General features: G+C 39.7%; 1 protein-coding gene across 3 annotated transcripts in view; it reads right to left on the bottom strand.

The window, feature by feature from the left end:
- The window catches only part of col14a1a (collagen, type XIV, alpha 1a), a 144,597-nt gene that overhangs the window by 26,114 nt on the left and 98,720 nt on the right, over positions 1 to 19,763 (bottom strand). For all 3 annotated transcript variants that reach the window (XM_080501030.1, XM_080501029.1, XM_080501028.1), the window contains 7 exons: positions 19,019 to 19,177; positions 16,829 to 16,906; positions 15,944 to 16,030; positions 11,624 to 11,677; positions 8,406 to 8,501; positions 7,884 to 7,937; positions 1,385 to 1,438 (listed from right to left, as the gene is read on the bottom strand). In XM_080501030.1, coding sequence (XP_080357156.1) covers positions 1,385 to 1,438; positions 7,884 to 7,937; positions 8,406 to 8,501; positions 11,624 to 11,677; positions 15,944 to 16,030; positions 16,829 to 16,906; positions 19,019 to 19,177 — 582 coding nt within the window. The remainder of the gene's footprint in view (positions 1 to 1,384; positions 1,439 to 7,883; positions 7,938 to 8,405; positions 8,502 to 11,623; positions 11,678 to 15,943; positions 16,031 to 16,828; positions 16,907 to 19,018; positions 19,178 to 19,763) is intronic.

Here is a 19,763-nt window from a genome sequence, read left to right on the forward strand (position 1 = left end):
AACACGCTTCACTTTTCATATTACATATCTGGATAAAAACCGCCTTTTTCTGCATGCCGTCACATTCTTTGGCCACGTTACTGTTTTGGTATTTATGGCCCAGCTGAGAACTGTAAGGCCTGATTCCACTGTCAAGATCATCTACATGCAGCTGGTATTACAGAGTCTTTATGAAGGGGATCTGATCTGCTGTGAAAGCTATGTTTAATAACCCAGACAGTACACAACTTTAAGAGCTGAAGAAAGAAATGCACAGTTATACAAAGTGGCGTAAAACCTGAAGACACACACAGATGGGTGTTTTTGTCCAGTTCATCACAAACCGGCTTAATGGTGTTTAAGTCCAGATACTGGGCTGGCCACTCAATGTTTTCAAGCTTACCCTCTTCTTACTTTTTCCAAAATGTTGTTCATGCATAGCTTGGACTAATGTAAAACAGCCACAGGCCATCACACTTCCTCCTCCATGTTTGACAGTTGAAGTCACACACTGCGGAGCCATCTTTTTTGCCTACTCAGCGGCGCATGACGATCCTGCATGATGAGCCGAAGATTTAACATTTTGATTCATCAGACCAAATGACCATCTTCCAGTCTTTTGTCTTATTCTGACTTCTTGGTGATGGCTTACTTGCTACGACTCATCCTGTTGAACCTGCAGCTCAAGTCTTCTCTTCACAGTTGAAACTGAGATTTGCTTCCAACGACCACTATTCAGCAGAGCTTGACGCCGTTGTCCTGTGAGCCGCCGATCACACAAGCTGTTAACAATCAGAAACTTGTCTTCTGATTCTGTTCTGGCTTTGGGTCTGCCAAACCTCCTCCTGTCAGAGTTTCAGCTTCTTCGAGCCTTCTGATGGTGAAGGGGAAGTGTTCTCACTGACACCTTAACTTTGCAATTTTTCAATAGAAAGAACATATATATATATTTTTTTTTACGTAACGATGGTCTGTCTAATTAAATTAATAGCACAAACCTTCATGGTTCAATCCATCTATTTTGCTGCAGTGTAGCTTTAAGTTGTTCACACATTACTTTTTGTAATATTGTAACATGCACAGTGCCCCTTTTTAACCTCTGGCAGTTCACCATATCCAGCTAGTCACTTGAAGGACTACAATTATAATAAATAACGGAAAAAAACTGAGATGCTCTCAAATGTTTGACCAGTTGTGCACATAAAGAATTTAGAATTCATGATCTGCATGTTTGATTTGGCGCAAGTTTTACACCAGAGGACCTTGCTGATGCAACGGCATTTAAAACAGCAAACTTGACTCAAAAATGTCGATCCCATCTACCTCTGTATATATTTACCTCGGTCAAATCCTTTTATTATTCACCAAATTTCAAATTTTCAAAAACAGTACCAATGGTTCTTACCCTTATTCCAGGCGGGCCTTCTCTACCAGGTGATCCAGGACTTCCAGGAACACCCTAAACAAAATACATGCATGTGATTAATACCACAGGAGAACGATTACTACTCTGTTCAACCAGCAGGTAGATATTTTACAAAGATACAAGAAAGAAAACTATTTAGGGAAGACACTCATTGAGTCAGTTAAAAAAACAAGTCTTTTTATATGCAGAGTTTGCTTGTTCATCCTGAGCTTGCATGGCTTTTCTCAGGATACTCCAGCTTCATCTTAGTGCAAGCGTAATTTGATTGCATGTGTAATTGTTCCATCTTGGTAAAATTAAAAAAAAAAGGGACTGGCACTCTGTCCGTATGCCTTTTCTTTTGCATATTGTCTGCTGAGATAAGCTTTGAGCCCCACAACTCTCCACAGGCTAAAGCAGTTATAGATAATGCTTTAGCCTGTGTGTGTTTAATCCTCTAAATCTCTCTCAGTAGAACGTGATGTGTCTTTTCCATTATTATCATCTCATAATTACAGTGCATACAAACAATCACACAAAGGTCAAAAAACAGCACAGGGGTTGCGGTCCTTCTCAATAAATTTGATTTGAGGAGGGCACCATCCTCAAGCCCTCAGGGCGCAGTCTCTTTCCCAGCAGGCACGCCTGCATCTCCATCTCCCACCCCATTTCTGTCTTCATCTACCTCTCCGCAGGTCATCGCACACAGCCAATTCCAAAATACAGTCATAGATTAAGTGTTGAAGTGATTTATCTCTGCACTTCACTATTAGTGGAGGGCTCATAAAACAGGACAGTTAACACTGTTAAAGGTTCTACAAATTACACGACAGGGTCACAGAGGACAGGCCTCATATGATTAATGATGCTCCGCCGTTCCCATGTTGGCTGATATGTATTCTCCCAAGACGTCTACAATAATCTCTCTCGTCACTTTCCTTCGCAGAGCACAGCAATCTGCTCATAACATGGTAACTATGGAATACACTGAGTCATAAAGAATTTAATCATATAATAAGTTAGAAAAAATGCAAGTGAGGCAAGTCAGTTTTTAAGAGGCAGCTCTCACACAATTATAAACAATCAACAAATCATTTGAGATTTTTCTTTATTGTTTTCTGCAGATTTTTTATTGGTTCTGACAAAAATCCATTTTAAACTTGTTTTGAAAACAAAGACTCGGTCTTGAATACTAACTCACTAACTATGAAATATTCAGCATTCAATTATCAAGTATGTGATTGTTTCTTAATAAATTCTTTCTCGAACTTGAGCGATATGGAGAATTAAAAGAGCGAAGAAGGCTAAAGAAATGAATTATCCGAGTGTGCAAGTCATTCGGATTCAGTACATTGGCCTTGGGACTGCTTCGCCACAGAATGAAACACACACATACCCACAGACACGTACATGCAGTGTCCAGAAGATTAAGTATTGAGTAAGACAGGGTAGCAAGGAGGCCAAGCATATACATCTGCAGAATATCGAGGAGATAGACATTAAATTATTTCCACACGCACTTGTAAGGAGAATTTGTTACATGTATGTACACACACACACACACGCACACACACACACACACACACACACACACACACACACACACACACACACACACACACACACACACACACACACACACACACACACACACACACACACACACACACACACACACACACACACACACACACACACAGGTGATGACAATGAGAGCAGGATGAAGGGAGATGGACACACACAAACATGCGCTCTTTGTTATTCAATGCATGTGTGTTTCACACGTTCGGATTGAAACCGAGGTGGAGGGGACGCCAATGACAAGGTTACGTTGTATTTACTGCAGCGAGAGTAAGGAGTGAGCAAGAGAGGGACAGCGAAGGAGGAGAGGAAAAAAGGACAAGGGAAAGAGCGAGCGAAAGGAAGGTAATTGATGCTTTAGAGTTGTGATATTCTCTGTGGTCCCTCGTATATTACAACTGGGCCCTGGAAGCTACAATATTCCCCCACTGAGCCACACACACCCATTCATATTCCTCTCTTTGACAAAACACATTATTACTCAGTAACACAGCGCAGCACAGGGCAGTACTGCCAGTTTTTATTAATAGGACTGCGCAGGCAAAGAAAGCATGAGGTAGTGGCTCATCCAGAAGTGTTGCAGCTCTCTGTGAGTTTGTGCAGAGACTAGTTGTTCCCATCTCACGGGAGCTGAGACCTCTCCCCATTTCTTATAAAAATTAAACAGGTATACCAGGCCTGAGCATAACTTACAGGTTCCCAGCCTCATTAGGTCCTCACCAAACCCTCAATAACAGAAAATTCTCAAAGGAACAAACTATAGTCAGCACTTCATACTTTGCATCTTCCAGCACAAGAAACATAGTTTGTCCTTATGAGAAACCAGACAATTTAGTAAATTGAGGATTTCATCAGAATCTTAGTCTGATAATTAATACACTGCTGATTTAAAAGACTTTGAGGATGGATGTAATTGGTATTGCTGTCAAAGCATTAAATTCCCCCTGAAAGTGATTAAAACAAGTATAAGCAGTGTGGTATGATCAGTGACTGACAGATGTGAGCAGTGACTTGTGTAGATAATTAAATAAAATATATTTAAAACGTAACTCTGCTTCTTTTTTATTCTCTGCCCAAGCCGTCACATTCAAACTTTTTCACCCACAGTTCCACATGGACCACGTGCCTGCAGCGAAAGACAGATATCATGAAAAGAATCTTAGTCTATCTACTCATTCTCTCAAATCTTCTTATTCTATGTTTCTTATGGAATAAATGTTGCATAACACAAATCTGTACTTCAGAACAATGAAAGACTTTAAGTGAATTCCTCTGAGCAATAAACTACAGGAAGATACGTAGATAGACATAGTTGACGTTGGAACATGTATCTTATCTATTGTTATGCGTTTGTCCAGCCCACAAAAGACAGGGACACAAATTAAGAATAATTAGATACATTATCTGACATCGCAACAATTATAAGGTTCCTCATTTATGCATTTAGTATCGAACTCCCTGATCAATGCAGATAATAAGACCTAAGCCCATAAACTGAAAGGTTGTGTGTGAGTCTGTAGTCATCTGTGTTGCGACATGAAGCCGTTTGCACACATTCAGGACACATATAGAAAGAATAGACAGTATTTTTCATAATGTAAATAAAAAAAGTTTTTTAGCCTGTGTGTTTTGGCTAAGTGTTAAATGATATCTTTACTAATCCATTGGAGCCTCTTCCTCAATCCAGCGAAATAAAGTTAAATAATTGACCACGTATCCTGCATTGTGGGGTGTTTAATGATTTTACATCCAATACAAATGCCTGTTTGAAGAGACAGGAAGACAATTGCATTCAAGTTTCATAATTTCTACAACAATTGTTTCCATTAAAGATCTGCTTGTTACCTTAATCAATTTAGTTCAGTAAGTTTTGTGGTTGCTATTTAAAACTTATTGTTTCCTCTCATCTGATTGCTGTTATTGTTTACTGTAAAGAGTGACACTATTGAGTTCTTACATCAAACTAGGAGCTCAGAAGGAGCTACAACATGGGTCTGAATCTTTTCAGGTGTGATGTGACACTGTGCTCTAAATAAGAGGATATTTTACCACTTTAAACAGTCTGCATTACAGTGTAAATTTAAAAAAAACTGCAGGGGAATATTTTTTTTCAAGCTGCAGAAATAACAAACAATTAAAAAAAACTTGATGAAAGAGGACATAAGCTCAAACCCCAATTGTTAGGTTCACTGTACTTAAAACAGTAGCAAATTATTGCTATTTTCTTCAAAGTCCCCTGCTTTGACTCACCTTATTTAAATAAATCAGACATAATTAAGTTGTGCAAGTGTGAAATTCATTTGAGTCAAGTGTGGAGGAGCTGCATGTTTACCAGGAACTGAGAAAAGCTGCCTCGTGTAACTATCTTCAACCTGAGTGGAAATCTCATTAAGCACAAAAACCAACAGCCAATGTGAAGCGCTCTGAAAGCCTGAGAGAAACTTACAGGCCTGACAGCAATAATCAGTATGTATCAAGGAGCCTGTTTTACTCCATCCTGCCTCTTCTTTATAACAGATCTACATGTTTAAACTGTATGTGTTGCTGTTGCTGTAAATTAATTCACATAGATCCTTTTAAACGATCTCTGCAGAGGTTGTATAACAACAACCCAATCACAGGAAGTTGGTGTTTTGGAACCTGAATCAACAAACTATGTTTAAGAAGCAATTATTACTGAGATCTCTGAGTCATTTTTACTTTTGTCTTACATGCATGGCACGCTTCCTTCTTGCTTACGGAGCTACTAATACTGAATCGAAAACGAACTTTGAATTCCCACTTTTAAGCTAAATAAGCTTCGTCTCACTTCTGAACAGCTCAATGTTAAACTATCACACGAGTTTCACATTAAAGAAAAGCTTGTTGGCACAGAGGACCTGAAAATCATTTCCTGGGTGCAAACCACACTTTCAGCTTTGCTGTACATCCCAGAAATACATGTACCTTACAAATATGCCACCATTTAAGAGGAAAATAATCAGGCTTTCCACAAGAATTTTTTTTTTTTTGCCAAGAAGCATAATTGACCAAACAAAAATGTCTTTACATTTTGTCTTTTTTGAAAAATGATTGTAATCTATCATAATTATTTAAATGATTTCATCATCTCATGATGTCTTCCAATTACACTTGCAATAGGAACAGTTTGTTGCATTCATATGGGACTAATATCAGTTTTAGTTATACTTGTTTCTTTGTTATTATGGTCACTTCTACAAATTTTCAAGTAAGAAGTCATGTTGGGAAAAATAGACGTCCCATTCATTAGAAACCTCTCTCGTCCACGGACAACTCGTCCACAAAACTGCTACCATCTAATCATGTTTATCATGTAACGTCGCTGCTGTGTGAGTCCCACAGCCCATTAGTATGTTGGACGGCGCACTTATGTGATGGACATGAACACATCACTCAAAGCGGTCAGCTGCGAAGCGACGTTATCCCATTCCGACAATGTCTTTACACTGTTACAAAGATACTTTGAAATCCAATCCTTCAAATCAATAATGCTGAAAAATCATGTAATGTCGCTCCTGTATGAGCCCCACAGCTCGTTAACATGTCGGAAGGCGGGCTTCCGACATGTTAATGAGCACCTGAACGCATCACTCAAAGCCGTCATCTATGAAGCGGCATTCTAACATTACGGCTTTTGTTTTCAGAAATACATCTCTGAAAACCGTAAATCTGAAGACCATATCTGAGCCGGTGCACAGTGCGCCCCCGTTGAGTTTGTGCTCTGGGCAGCTGCCAATGTATGTGTTTGTGTCAAATATACTGATATATCTTGTGTTTTTGTGTCAAATGTAGACACATAGTAATCCTTCCAAATGTGTCAAATATACTTAGAAATCCAATCCATCAAATCAATAATGCTGAAAAATTGTCGTGGAGAAGTTGTCCGAGTTTGTAGTTTTGTGGACGAGTTGTCTGAGCACCCTGTTGACCCTGATAGAAGATCTTTATGATGCTTTATCCATAGATAATCCCAGATGTTTTGCTTCTGTGTCTACAAGTAATTAGTTTATGAAATAGGTATGAAATATGAAATAGTTTGTTCATAACTCTTTAATGACTGGAAATTATTGGACCAATGACTAATCATTTGCTAAAATGAGTAACTTTTAAAACCACTAACTGTAACAGATACATTACCGATGAAAGAGATTCACGAGACCACTGACTCTTGCTGGTGTCCAAGACTCCCAGTTGAGCCCCATTGAATTAATTCAGTAATACCTTTGACTGGTTCACTGCTCCATAATAGAGACGCTGGTAATGATTATTCACATCTCAATGATTTCATTACACTGATCTGAGTCAGCTTCCACGTGAGTGTGTGTCAGCAACAAAACACACACACACACACACACGCACGCACGCACGCACGCACGCACGCACGCACGCACACACACACACACACACACACACACACACGGTGCTGCTTAAGCATTTATGTCTATCTAATTTAACCTCCTAAACTCTTCCCTCTGTCTCCTCCCACGCTGTCACGCAGTAACGCTATGAACTCAAAATCACTGTAAGAGTGACCTAAGAAATAAAGAAATGTGATGAAAAATGGGCTAAAGTTCCAGTAAAGTGCCTCTATAGAGCAACAGTTTTTTGAGCCTGCAGGGCTGTGACACCTCTGAGATAATGGATCTCGAATTTATTCATATGTGCCACACCTACACACACCATTTAGAAACACACACATATACACAGGTCGCTGGGTTTGTTCTGTTGCCAATGCAACTTAGTTCGCTTAGTTAAGACAAACACACACAGGTGAAAGGCAGCGTTTGTCAGGCAGGTAAACAGCTGCCTCTTTGTCCTCGGAGTCGCCATCATATCAGTATGCACCGACGCACACCTCACCACCACATCTTATTATCACCATCATTTCTTCTCTCACCATTGGGCCGACAGGACCGATCTCTCCTCTGTCTCCCTTCTCCCCAGCAGCACCCTGTAAAAAAAAAAAACAGCGTCACTGCACATTCGGTCACTGCACGGATGGCTACCAAAAGAGCGCAGAAGCCAACATCAGTTATCTAAATAAGATGTAGTGCCACTGTAAGTCCCCAGCACAGCTTCAGTGTGCTTTGGACAAGATCCTAAAGTCTGGATGTCTCCTTCAGGCGTATGTCAACATTTGACAGTTGAAACTGGCAGATGTTAACATGAAGTCCCTCCATAAGTGAGTACGTTTTGTGAACGGGATGTGGTAAGACAGGAACAAAGTGGCAAATAGTACTCTCAATTTTCATCGGTATTCAACTGATAAATACACAACATCAAAAACCAAAATGCAACTATATATTTGCCTTAATTGCAAAAAAAATAGACTTTCTTTTTTTTAATGACAAACACAATTCAGCTAACCATTGTTTCTTCAAAGGTTTTTTGAGATATTACACTAGCTTATTTTTCTTACAGGAGGTCCCTGGATGGAGAGCCCGCTGGGTCCTTGAGGACCAGGAGGTCCGGGGGGTCCACTTGGGCCAACTTCTCCTACAGGTCCTTGAGGTCCCTGTGAAACAACCCAACATGAGACCAACCGAAAGGATCTTATCATGACACGACAGCCAGACAAAACAGAAAAATAAACAGATGAAGTGATGTTGAAATGATGTATGACTAGTTACACCAGCTAAATTTTAATAAAATACAATCAAGTATTCTCCAAAAAGTACTTGAGGTATAAATAACAACATCAACTTGAACATTTGATTCATTTTACCTCAAAAAAGATGTCCATCATTTTTTGCATGTTTTTCCAAACAATTAAAATTGTTAAATGAAATATAAAATTGACACGGTGGAATTCGGTTCAGTGTGAGTAAAATGGCATTGTGTGTGCGTGTGCATATATGTCTACTTATATATAACAGATACCCCCTTACAAGCACGCTCTTCATGGCTGTGCGAAACCTGTTTCACAGAGTTGGCAAAAAAAAGCTGAAGGTGTCACATTTCTGCAAGTTTGTCTTCTAATTGTTCAGCGGATCTGTGATGAATTGCTCCTGCATTGTTCAGTCTGCTCTCTGTCCTGTGTGTGTGTGTGTGTGTGTGTGTGTGTGTGTGTGTGTGTGTGTGTGTGTGTGTGTGTGTGTGTGTGTGTGTGTGTGTGTGTGTGTGTGTGTGTGTGTGTGTGTGTGTGTGACAAAATAGCTCAGCCTCAGAGGGAAGGCGCTGAGGGAAGAGTCACCACTCAGAAGCAGAAGCAGGTTTTAAGAGCCGTCATTAGTTATAATAACTTATTATAGCTCTTATCACATGACACCAGAGGGTCCCTCCAGGTTCAGAGGTGCAGATCTAAACATATCAAATATACATGGCAATTTCAAAGCCTCAGTGCTGCAATTCTGAGCTCTTCTTATAAGTATAAGGAATAATAACTGAAGATTGTCCGTCGTATATACACTGCCTGTGAATTAATGGACTCATTTGCTCATGATCTACCCCAATTCAGCATAAAGTCCACCAGGTTCAGCCTCCATTTAACCTCATGGCTCAATGCTTGGAGACGGTTTACAACTACTGGCGGCGTTGACAATAAGATTTACAGCAGGATGTTGGTTTAGACTCTTGTCCATCCATCTACAGTTGGAGTATTGCTGGTGTGGCGGCTCATTGATCCCTGTGTATGAGCTGCAGACAGACAATTCCTACAGTGGGAGTCAGAAAAGAGGAATTCCCGCAAACCACCACTGACTCTCTGTGTTTGTAGCTTGTTGGCTCAGCAGTCGTCGCCAAAGTAATCAATACTCCAGCTGTATTTATTGTTTTACTACTCAACCCGGCAGTTGCCAGGTTCATGTCTCTCTTATCCATCCAAACAATCAAAAGAAACCATGGATGTATGTACATGAATGGACCAAGAATGAAAACAAACACTGAACTGAAATGCCTTATGTCGTGTTTAACTAAGGTATCACATAACGACGGCACCAAATCACCTAAGAAGTTCAATCCAACAAAAGACGCCTGAAATTTAAATGACTAACAGGTTTATTTTCGTAACTGAACAATCCGTTATTCAGTGCTTAATAAATAATTCACTCGGAAGGATTAGCAAAAATGAGTAAGGATGAGTTCATGGAGCAGCATGTCTCATAATGCAGCTGGTAAAATACACTTGGCTGAAGCTCCAGCGCTCCAGACTACAACAGGAGCGATCTGGCAAGCATGTATTAACCATTTATTGGGTAAGTTGACAAATTTGGTAATTTCTTTTTGTATCTTTCAAACAAATAAACTTATCTGGATGACAATATAATATTCCATTATTCCACTGCTGGCATGCTGTGTCCTTGCAGTGGCAAAGCTCCATTGATGTGTAAATGGCACATCAGGTAAAATATATTCAGATTGATGATGAATGTCCTATGGAAGATTCATGCAATTTAGTGTACCCTGAAGTACTTCAAATCTAACATGTTTCCATTCGTCGTGACAACAAATTCTTTGTTGGAGAAGCTTTTCATGAGATTGTTCTCTACTTGAATTTTGAGCAAAATATTCTAACTTATCAGTTGTGACTGGGCCCCTTCACACAAGGCACTCGATCCACTGCCACTCAGCAAAGTCAGAGTGGGACACACAGTCGAGATGAACAGTCTCGCATTCCTAATTGGAAGCCCAGCGGTGTTTCAGCAGAAGTATCAAAACCCATGCCATTCCTCGCAAAGGAGAAAAGCCTGAAAACATTTTTTAATGTTCAGATTAAATTACACTCAGAGGGACTCGGAAAGTATTTGGATTTAAAAAATAAAAAAAATCCAAATGTGTTAGGGCTTGTACTAACTGGTACAGCTGCATGGGTTGTAAACTTTGCTGACATTTGTGTGTAGTGGTGACTGGTGCCCTGCTTTAACCCTTTATCAGGAACACATTGAAATTCCTGGAAACTAAAACCCCATATGGTGATTAGTAGATATTCAAAGACTTCAGAATTTTAAAGTTGGAGTAGATGAACACCCTTATGTGTCATTTATCAAAATGTCTGTTTAACAGCATCAATCGAATTAAATATCCTATTTTTTACAATTGCGATTTTCTTTTTCATCCTAATGGTACGGGGAATGAACATCGAAGAGTGGCATGCACTATCAAACAGACCTTTTCTCTAATGTCTATGCATTTATCAACTAAGTACCAGGTTAAACAGAAGCTGTGTTACCATTGGAAGCCACCATTAGTAAAATGAAAAGAAAAAAACATTTTTATTGAGCGGAGCAGGATCTGCTCGCCACAAGTTGTAAACTGACCCTCCTTTAGCCCCCTGTAGCGCTCAGTCAGACTGAACTTTGCCAAGAGAAACCACAAAGCTCTAAACGAGGTGTTATTATTGAGGTGTCAACCAGGATATATTGATTTTTCAGGCTTCAATGGGCAATTTATTCACCCAGAAATCACAGAAAATTTGCTGGCACCTCTGATTTATGGCGACGACCATACCCGGATTATTTCCCACCAGCTTCTCACCACAGCGTGCACCAAAATTTGACCTGTGAAATTCAGTCCTTGGAGCAGTATTGCTGTCAACCTCCAAAGCTTGGAACATGTTCCACCAAAGTGCACCGAAATAGATATTATTTGAGACTTTACGAAGTGCTGTGGTGTCGTAGGATTTGAGCGGATTGTACACACCGTCACTCCTGGCTCTCCTCTGTCTCCTCTGGCTCCCCTAATGCCTGGACCACCCTGAAACACAGACCCCGAACACACTGTAACAACAGAACATCACCCACATTTGCACACTGTGTGCTCAGAAAGAGTAATGGATAAGAAACCCATATGAAAAAAATAAAATACAGAATGTCTCCGAACATGGAAACTGTAGCTCATGCCTAACAATGTAGTAAAAGTAGAACTGCACATGTCTGTGTTCTACATACTGTAGATTATGAGTATGATGGACGAAGTCCAAAGCCGATCGATGCGGCAAATTGCCTCTTCGAGTTCTGCGTTTTATTACACTGCATCTGTGAGGAACAGCGACAGTCTGAAGCTGTAAACCTTGGGCTGACCCCTCAAGCCCCGAGGTTTATCCAGGGACAGACAACCCACATCTGCTGATCGTTGGCCTATTCGGGATAAATCCTCTTCCCGTGTTTGCTTAAATAGATCTCCCCAAGGACAAGGGGACGGCAATGTTCCTCCTTCAGACAGGGACAAGAGCAGAGGGATTTTAAAGGGGATGTCCATCTATTTTTCATATTGAGGTTTATTTGGTTTTTAATATCAGGCAAATGCATAATTTGTTATTGGATTAAATGTTTTCTTTAAGACATTTTAGAATGTTTTATTTCCACAACCATTGATAGACTGATGCACACATGGTAATGTATTCCATAATGAGTAAATTAGGTTATTTTTAGATTTTTCCTCATTTTAACCTAGTAGTAATGGAAAAAATAAAGTTTTAGTTATTTTCCTTAATCTGTGTCATTGAACCAGCTCATCCAGCTCCGGTGTTTGTACCTTTTCCATCACCTATCACCTGGAGTAAATGGCTCCACAGGCCTAAAAGAATTTGATCGATATCCATCTTTTATACCACCAGAAACAAGGATGCCAATCCCATCTAATGTGGGGCAAAAGTAGACGACTTCAGACAGTCCATCACAGGACAAGCATGGAGAAAAAGACAGTGACACACAGACACACATACGGACACTTTTAGATTTAACAATTAACCCGAAGTATGTTTTTGGACAATGGAAGGAAACTCAAGTACCACAGTTGCTGTTTGCACTTGTATTATGAGGTACACAACTAAGTGTTTGTCAATTTAGACATTTTCTTTGTTGTGGTCTTCTGAACAACATGTGAATATGACTTGGTGGAGGCAAAATTAAACCTGCAGAGAAGTTGAAATTGGCTTCCAACATCGATAATACAGACAATTATGTCTGGATATTTCCTCCAACATTTAATGGAAATATTTAAAAAAATAACACAGTTATTATGATTTAACTGAGCAATTTGATGCTGAGACCAAATTTACATGTTTTAAATAATGCTTGAATCTCAAACAGCATGGGCACCGCTTGGTTTTAACAAAAGGAAATTGCGGGCTGAGCATGTCTCGTTTCTCTAAATATCAGATTGATTGTGGGCTGATGTTCAATATTAAGCTGCGACTGTGCCAAGTCAGGTTGCACAGATTGTTGTGGTGATCCAGTGGTGGCAATCAATTCTATTTCAACCATGTCTCAAACTCAGAGCTGAAGAGGTGTGCTGCTGTGTAATGCAGGAAAAGATGTATATCCAACAGTGAAGGCAAGTTCTTACAAGAAAGGAACAACATTTCTATGAATAATCACCTCTGATAACCACCAGCCTGCTTGATGGATCACTGTCACATCTCAGTAGATTTTAGAAGTGAATATACTTAAGCTTTCAGGTGTCTGTACTTACTGTATTTATAATATAACACAATAATTAAAACACATATATCTGCATTATGTTCTACTTACATTCTTCAAACTGGATCTTTACTTGCTTTAACTTCCATAAGGACGATTCGTAGTGTTTTATACAAAGTACAGCCAAGTGTCTTTTTGTTTTTAATTATTCAGAAAATAATCCAGTTTCTGGATCAAAACTATGATGCAAGTAAATCATGAGCTCTGTCATTACTCATGATTAAGCTGGTTTATCCACAATGCCAACGTATCATATTAACAATAATTATAATGTGTGTGTGCTTGCATGTCTGTACATATAATGCCACCATCAACCTGAAAAGGCTCAAGATGCCTTCAAAAACATTTTTAAATTCATTTTTACTTTTATACAAGGAATTTCTCAAGGATTTATTTTACTTTCATTTGCACATCAAAATTGAATTACTTCCTTTACTTGTATCCCCTCTGGTAGACAAACGGAGACGACTAATATATATGATCTATCTAATCTGAGACTTTAAACAAGTATTCTTATTGAGCATTGGATGGGAAATGTGACTGTTTGCAGTCTCTTTTGATAATTTTGGGATGTGCTGTTTAATGGCAGTATCCTGTCATAAACACAGTTTTCATGGATTCCCACTGTATTTATGAGGGATTTTTTTTTTAATCCATTGTTTACTGGCATGTTTTTGAAGTTTGGTGTGTGTGGGACGCCGGTCTGCCACAGGGAATAACATACATGTATTGTCGCATACACATATTGTTTGAAGAAGGATAAAGTCAGTACCTCTTCCTCCTGCCTCAAAATCCTCCTACAGTGGGCAGTTTCAGCACAAAGGCAGCTATGATTTTGCCATTAAATCCTTCATCTGCGCCCATATGCTGCAGTTAAATTGTGATTTAAGAGGCCCATTTGAGGCCACAGCGAGAAACTAACAGACAGACTGACAGACATAGAGACATAAAGTGATAATAAAAAGAGGAGGAAAAAAACTAAAGCATTGCCATGAGGTGAAGGTAACACAAAGGGAAAATACAGAACAAGGAAAAGAAAAATAACCACAAAAGCTGAAAGATATTTGCTTTGCTGTATTGATCTGCAGGCATTGAGAGATGGAGGCAACAAGGATGGAGACATGTGAAGGAAACACAACAAACAATAGCACAAAACTAAATTAGAAAAATACTTCAATTTTTGTTGTCGCATCAAATTATTGCTTATTTCGTGAATGAACAAAGTCCATTCAGACTGCTCGTACTATGTGAATAAGGAAAATATAATAAATGTCTATGTTGCAGAAATAGGGCATTAATGACGAATAACAGGGACGAAAACAAATGTATAGAGCTCGACTGGAGGGCTGCATCATGTGGATATAACATTACAGATGAGTAAGTAGATATGACTCGTCAGGCAGGGAGGAAAATCGAGAGGCTGTGATAAATGAAATCATCCCATAATTACTTTCTCAAACCACAGCAGTGTCGCTCCACACCCCTCTCATCCCCTTAGTACCCGAAAGGGAAGGCAAAGAAAGGCAACTGGTGAAAAAAGAAAGAGATGGAGAGGAAAAGGGGGGAAAAAGAAAAAGAAGAGGGAATCTAAACGAACTGTCTCAGGCTGTGAATGAGCTCGTTTAGCTGCTTTCATCTCAGAGCCTCCGTTCGCTTTAACCTGCTCCGGCGTGAGAGGAATACAGATGCCCAACATGCACAACTCTACTCTCCCTGCAACACCCAACTTTTTCTTCCTTTTTATTTTTTGTCATTAATAGGTAAACTGGAGACATTTAGTGTGAATAATTGAAAATGTACAGACTGTGTCAGCAAGGCAATGAGTTGTCCTGTTGGACACTGTAAGTTGGCTGAGTCTTCTATAAGAGTTTTTACATCTTTCTATTTGGTGGATTTCTTTTACAACAGTTAGAACAGCTTGTATTCCTATTTTTAAATGTGGGCTGCAGGTTGGTGTAGTGGTAGTTGCTTTTGCCTTACAGCAAGATAATCCCCGGTTCGAGTCCCATAATGCACGTTTTTATTTCGTTTTCATTTAAGGTCAGTTGGTAACCTTAGATTGCCTGCAGGTGTGAATGTGTGTGAAATTGTCTGTCCTCTTGTGTTACTCTGTGATGGATTGACAACCTGTCCAGAGTGTGCCTGTCCTTTACCCATAGGCAGCTGGGATTGGCTGGATCCAGACACCTGCAACTGCAACACTTAAGATGAAGCTGCATAGAGGATGGATGGATGGATGGACGGATGGATGGATGGATTGATGTTTGGATGTTTGAGGATTAACCTAGTGAAAAACCACTAAATTCAACAGAACTTAATGTTCACTCACAAATTCCAGAGGAATTTCAATATGCTGTCAAATTGTTTAAATTTAGTAGCCACACTTTTTCACTTCTGATAGGTACACGTCTACGAGTAAAAGACTCAGAAAGGATCTTAATAAAAGAGAAAAAACATTAAAAAAAAAAAAACTCTTTACTCGTCACTCTTGATTGCAGTGAAACTAAATTAAAGAATACACAAGTCCAAATGTTCTTACAGGTGGTCCAGAGGGTCCCGGAGGGCCTTTGCTGTCCTGAGAGCAGGTGCAGGCATGAGGCATAGGAGGGCACTGCTCTTCAACCCTCTGAAAGGAAAACATAGGCACACATGGTGCACAGAGTTAGTGTGAGACACACCGGGTTAAGATTCACTCCACACATAGGAAAAATCACTGAAACTGTCACATAAACACTCCTTGATTTTGTCAACGAACAAGATAATGTCAAAACTTGTCAAGGATGTTTATATGAGTAATACATTTATAGGACGGTATATTCAGTGTTTGTGTGGTTGCTCTGAGTACTGACTCCCTTCCAAATGATTGATTACAATAAGCTGAAAGCAATGACCCAGAATTCTCCGGTCATTGCACTGCATGGAAGCTACATATGCAATAAGAATGTAGATTTAAAAATGTTTTAAGATAAGCTCTCTATTACTCATTAAATGCTGATTTGTCTGATCATACATTTCTTGACAATAAGTCTTCTTGTCACGAAATATATAATCTGTAAATTAATAAATAACCAAAGCTCAATTCAGTGCACAGTGGTAATACTCCAGCTTGATACAGAACCACAGAGTTATTGCACATATTTGATCAGCAACCACATGCTGGTACACATAACAGTTTTTGCATTTGCATGTAAGTGGTCACTGAGTTTGTATTGAGTATTTGAATGTATAAGTTAATAATCGGTGCTTTGACTGGAATTTAAATATGAAAGGGTCAGAATTCAATATGCAAATTATGTGAATTACTATCAGAATAAACAAAATTGACTCCAATAAGAAATTCGTATCGCAGCTGAATTCATCCATCGGGTGTTAAAAGCTATAATATTCACAGAGTGGACTGAGAGTGTGTGTTTAAGTTTGTTACCAAAGCTGGCAGCTCGCAACACTTATCTCTGCTGGCCCAGGATGTGCTGCAGATGATGTCAAACATCTGGAGCTGGAACTGTAGACACACACACACACACACACACACACACACACACACACACACACACACACACACACACACACACACACACACACACACACACACACACACACACACACACACACACACACACACACACACACACACACTATTAACATGTTTGAAAATGCACATTAAAACATTAGAAGGCCTCATCAGAAGTGTGATATCTTCCACGTAGGTTGTGAAGTTTTGCTGTTGTGGTGAAACAAGGGGCCAAACAGCTTGTCTGCTCACAAGCTTTAATGGAATTCTGCTGGAAGATAGAAACATGAAGTGTGGCTGATAGCTTTAATAAACAAATGAATGTTCTGGAGGCTCTCTGCCTGCCTAAAATTAGGTCACGGTCTGATTTATTTCTTAAGTTGAGCATCTAAACTGCTGAAGGGCGTTGCAAAACCCATGCTGTTTATTTTGGTCGAGGGGCAGATTTGAGCTCACCATCCAGAAAAGAGGCTCTGTTAAACAGAATACACACACACATCAATACATCAATACATCAATAAACTATATGAAAAGTCACTGTTGGATTAAATTCTTGTAAAACTGCTTTGTCTTTTAACTTGGGAGTCGAATACATGTTCCACAGACACACACATCACTGTTGGAGGAGATTCTCTCAGTGCAAGGAAAACCTGGCAATAAGTGGTTGCTTTTCTTTGAGCAACTGCTTCATGACTACTGTCATTATTCCTGATAACTTCAAGTGTGTGCGACACACTGCCTGGTGTTATTCTCAAAACAGCAACAGAGTCATTGTTTGGTTAAAAGGCACATCAAATCTGATTTTGATATTTCAGTTGATTTAAGTTGAAGTAAAAGACAAGTCCTCAATCACCCTGTATCTAATCAATTGTAAGTGATTGATAAGCACTGTAAGTGGGCCAATTAAACAGGGAAATATAAGATGATAAATGGAAATTTGAGTTCAATGTTTTTAATTCCTGAAGAGTGAAGGGCAGCCTTGCAGCCTGTGTAAAATGATATTATTGCAGTAATAAATCGTCCTTCGATTGCAACACCATGGAGGGGTTTTGGTCCAGTACCTTCAATCTGGAACTAATATTGAGAAACCTAAAGAAATGCGTGTCCTACAGGCAGTGTAATGATTGGACCCAGATTGACAGAAATCTTGAGCTGACTGTTTGAATCCCTAAGAAAATATCACAATAAATAGTTATTGTGATACAGTAAAATACAATGTAGGTTTATTAAAATATAATAAAATGCCAATGATCCACGGATAATCACTACTGAGTGGTCAGATCAATCTGAATCTAAAAGTCTAATGATAGAAGGACGTGCAGTTTGTTGTTGTGAAGCTTAGAAGTAAAACTGTTTATTGGTTCATTTGAAATAAAAAAGGCTCAAAACTCAGGTTTAATGACCATCTGGTGGTAGTTGATGCAAAAGTCTCATTTTTTGAATGAAGGACCGGCAGCAGGTGGTGGGGGTGGCACAGCTTATCAAAAACAGACAACTCTCTTCTTAAGACATATCCACCGGCCACCAGAGAAGACCAGCTATATTGGAGTTCTGGGTTTAACCTGGTTAAATTAAACTGGTTCATGCAGCATTTTCCAGCATCCATCTCCTCTGTTGTCTTCTTGTGTTTGCCTAAATTGAGTGTCTGGCCATAGAACATCTCACCACAGTATAAACACTTTGAGCATTTCCACTTGAAATATATCAAGTGAACTCCCACAGAGTCACTCACTGAAACGGTTGCAGATATTTATGGTTGCCATTTTGCAGGCTATAATTGCTCTCTCTTTTCTCACTCTCATACACCTGCCTTGCTGATGATTTCTATTTGTAAAAAAAAAGGGGGCAGTTTTAACAGCCTGATGATGATGATTTAATTGACTAAATGTGATTTATTCTACAGTGTCAAACGCATTGGCAGCATTGCGATCGGAGAAAAACTATTGAAGCAGAGTTTAAAGTCATTTTGGCATCCAACACTTCAGATCTTTACCAATTCTTAAAATGCTCCAGCCCTCCGCTACCTCTGCTCTGTTGCTCAGCTTGATAAGCGTGTTGATGGTTATCTCACATGTGTGTGTGCAAACAGTTACTCATACTGACTGGAGCAGAGCCGTCTCGTCTTCCTCTGGACCGAACCATCCGTCCTAGGATCTCTGTACCATCAGTGGTGATGTTCCCGGCAGCGCTGACGGGCTTTTCCCCGACCACAGAACAATCCAACACCACCTTCACCGATGTCTTGCTGATGGTTACATGAAGCTGCATGACAGGGTGAGAATAGCCTGTATTAGAAATGCAAAACATGCAACTCCCCTGCGTGCATTTATTTCCCAAGAGTGTTTCAACTCCGGGCCATCTCTTTACTAAGCGCAGCGACAACGACTTCCTTTGTGTATGTTTGTGTGTTTTTCGATAATAAACACAGCCTAAAAGCATCGACACCCAATCCTATTACCACATTCAGCCGGAGTGCCGGACGCCCGCAAGCTGAAACTGCCTCCTTAGAGGAAACCGCTGCCAGAGCTACGAACCGTGAAATTCAACCGTTCGCAAAGTTAATGAGCAAAGAGGTCTGCATCCCAGTGAAGGACAGTAATAAACTAGACTATTAGTACCTGTATGTTTTACCATTATGCAACATTTTCTATGAGTATTCTGCTCATTCGTACCTGCGGTAAAACAATTCAGAAAGACAAAGTATGTGCTCAGTGCACATACTTCCAAATGCACACACACATGAAAAATGTGAAGTTAGACAAAGTTCATATTCGAGTGTCAGAGCCCATTTCTCAGCTGACGTCTGAATGGCTGCTTTATAATGACTTTCTGTTCTCATCCTCCATTC

Source organism: Blennius ocellaris (assembly GCF_963422515.1).
Source record: "Blennius ocellaris genome assembly, chromosome: 8".
Lineage (NCBI taxonomy): Eukaryota > Metazoa > Chordata > Actinopteri > Blenniiformes > Blenniidae > Blennius > Blennius ocellaris.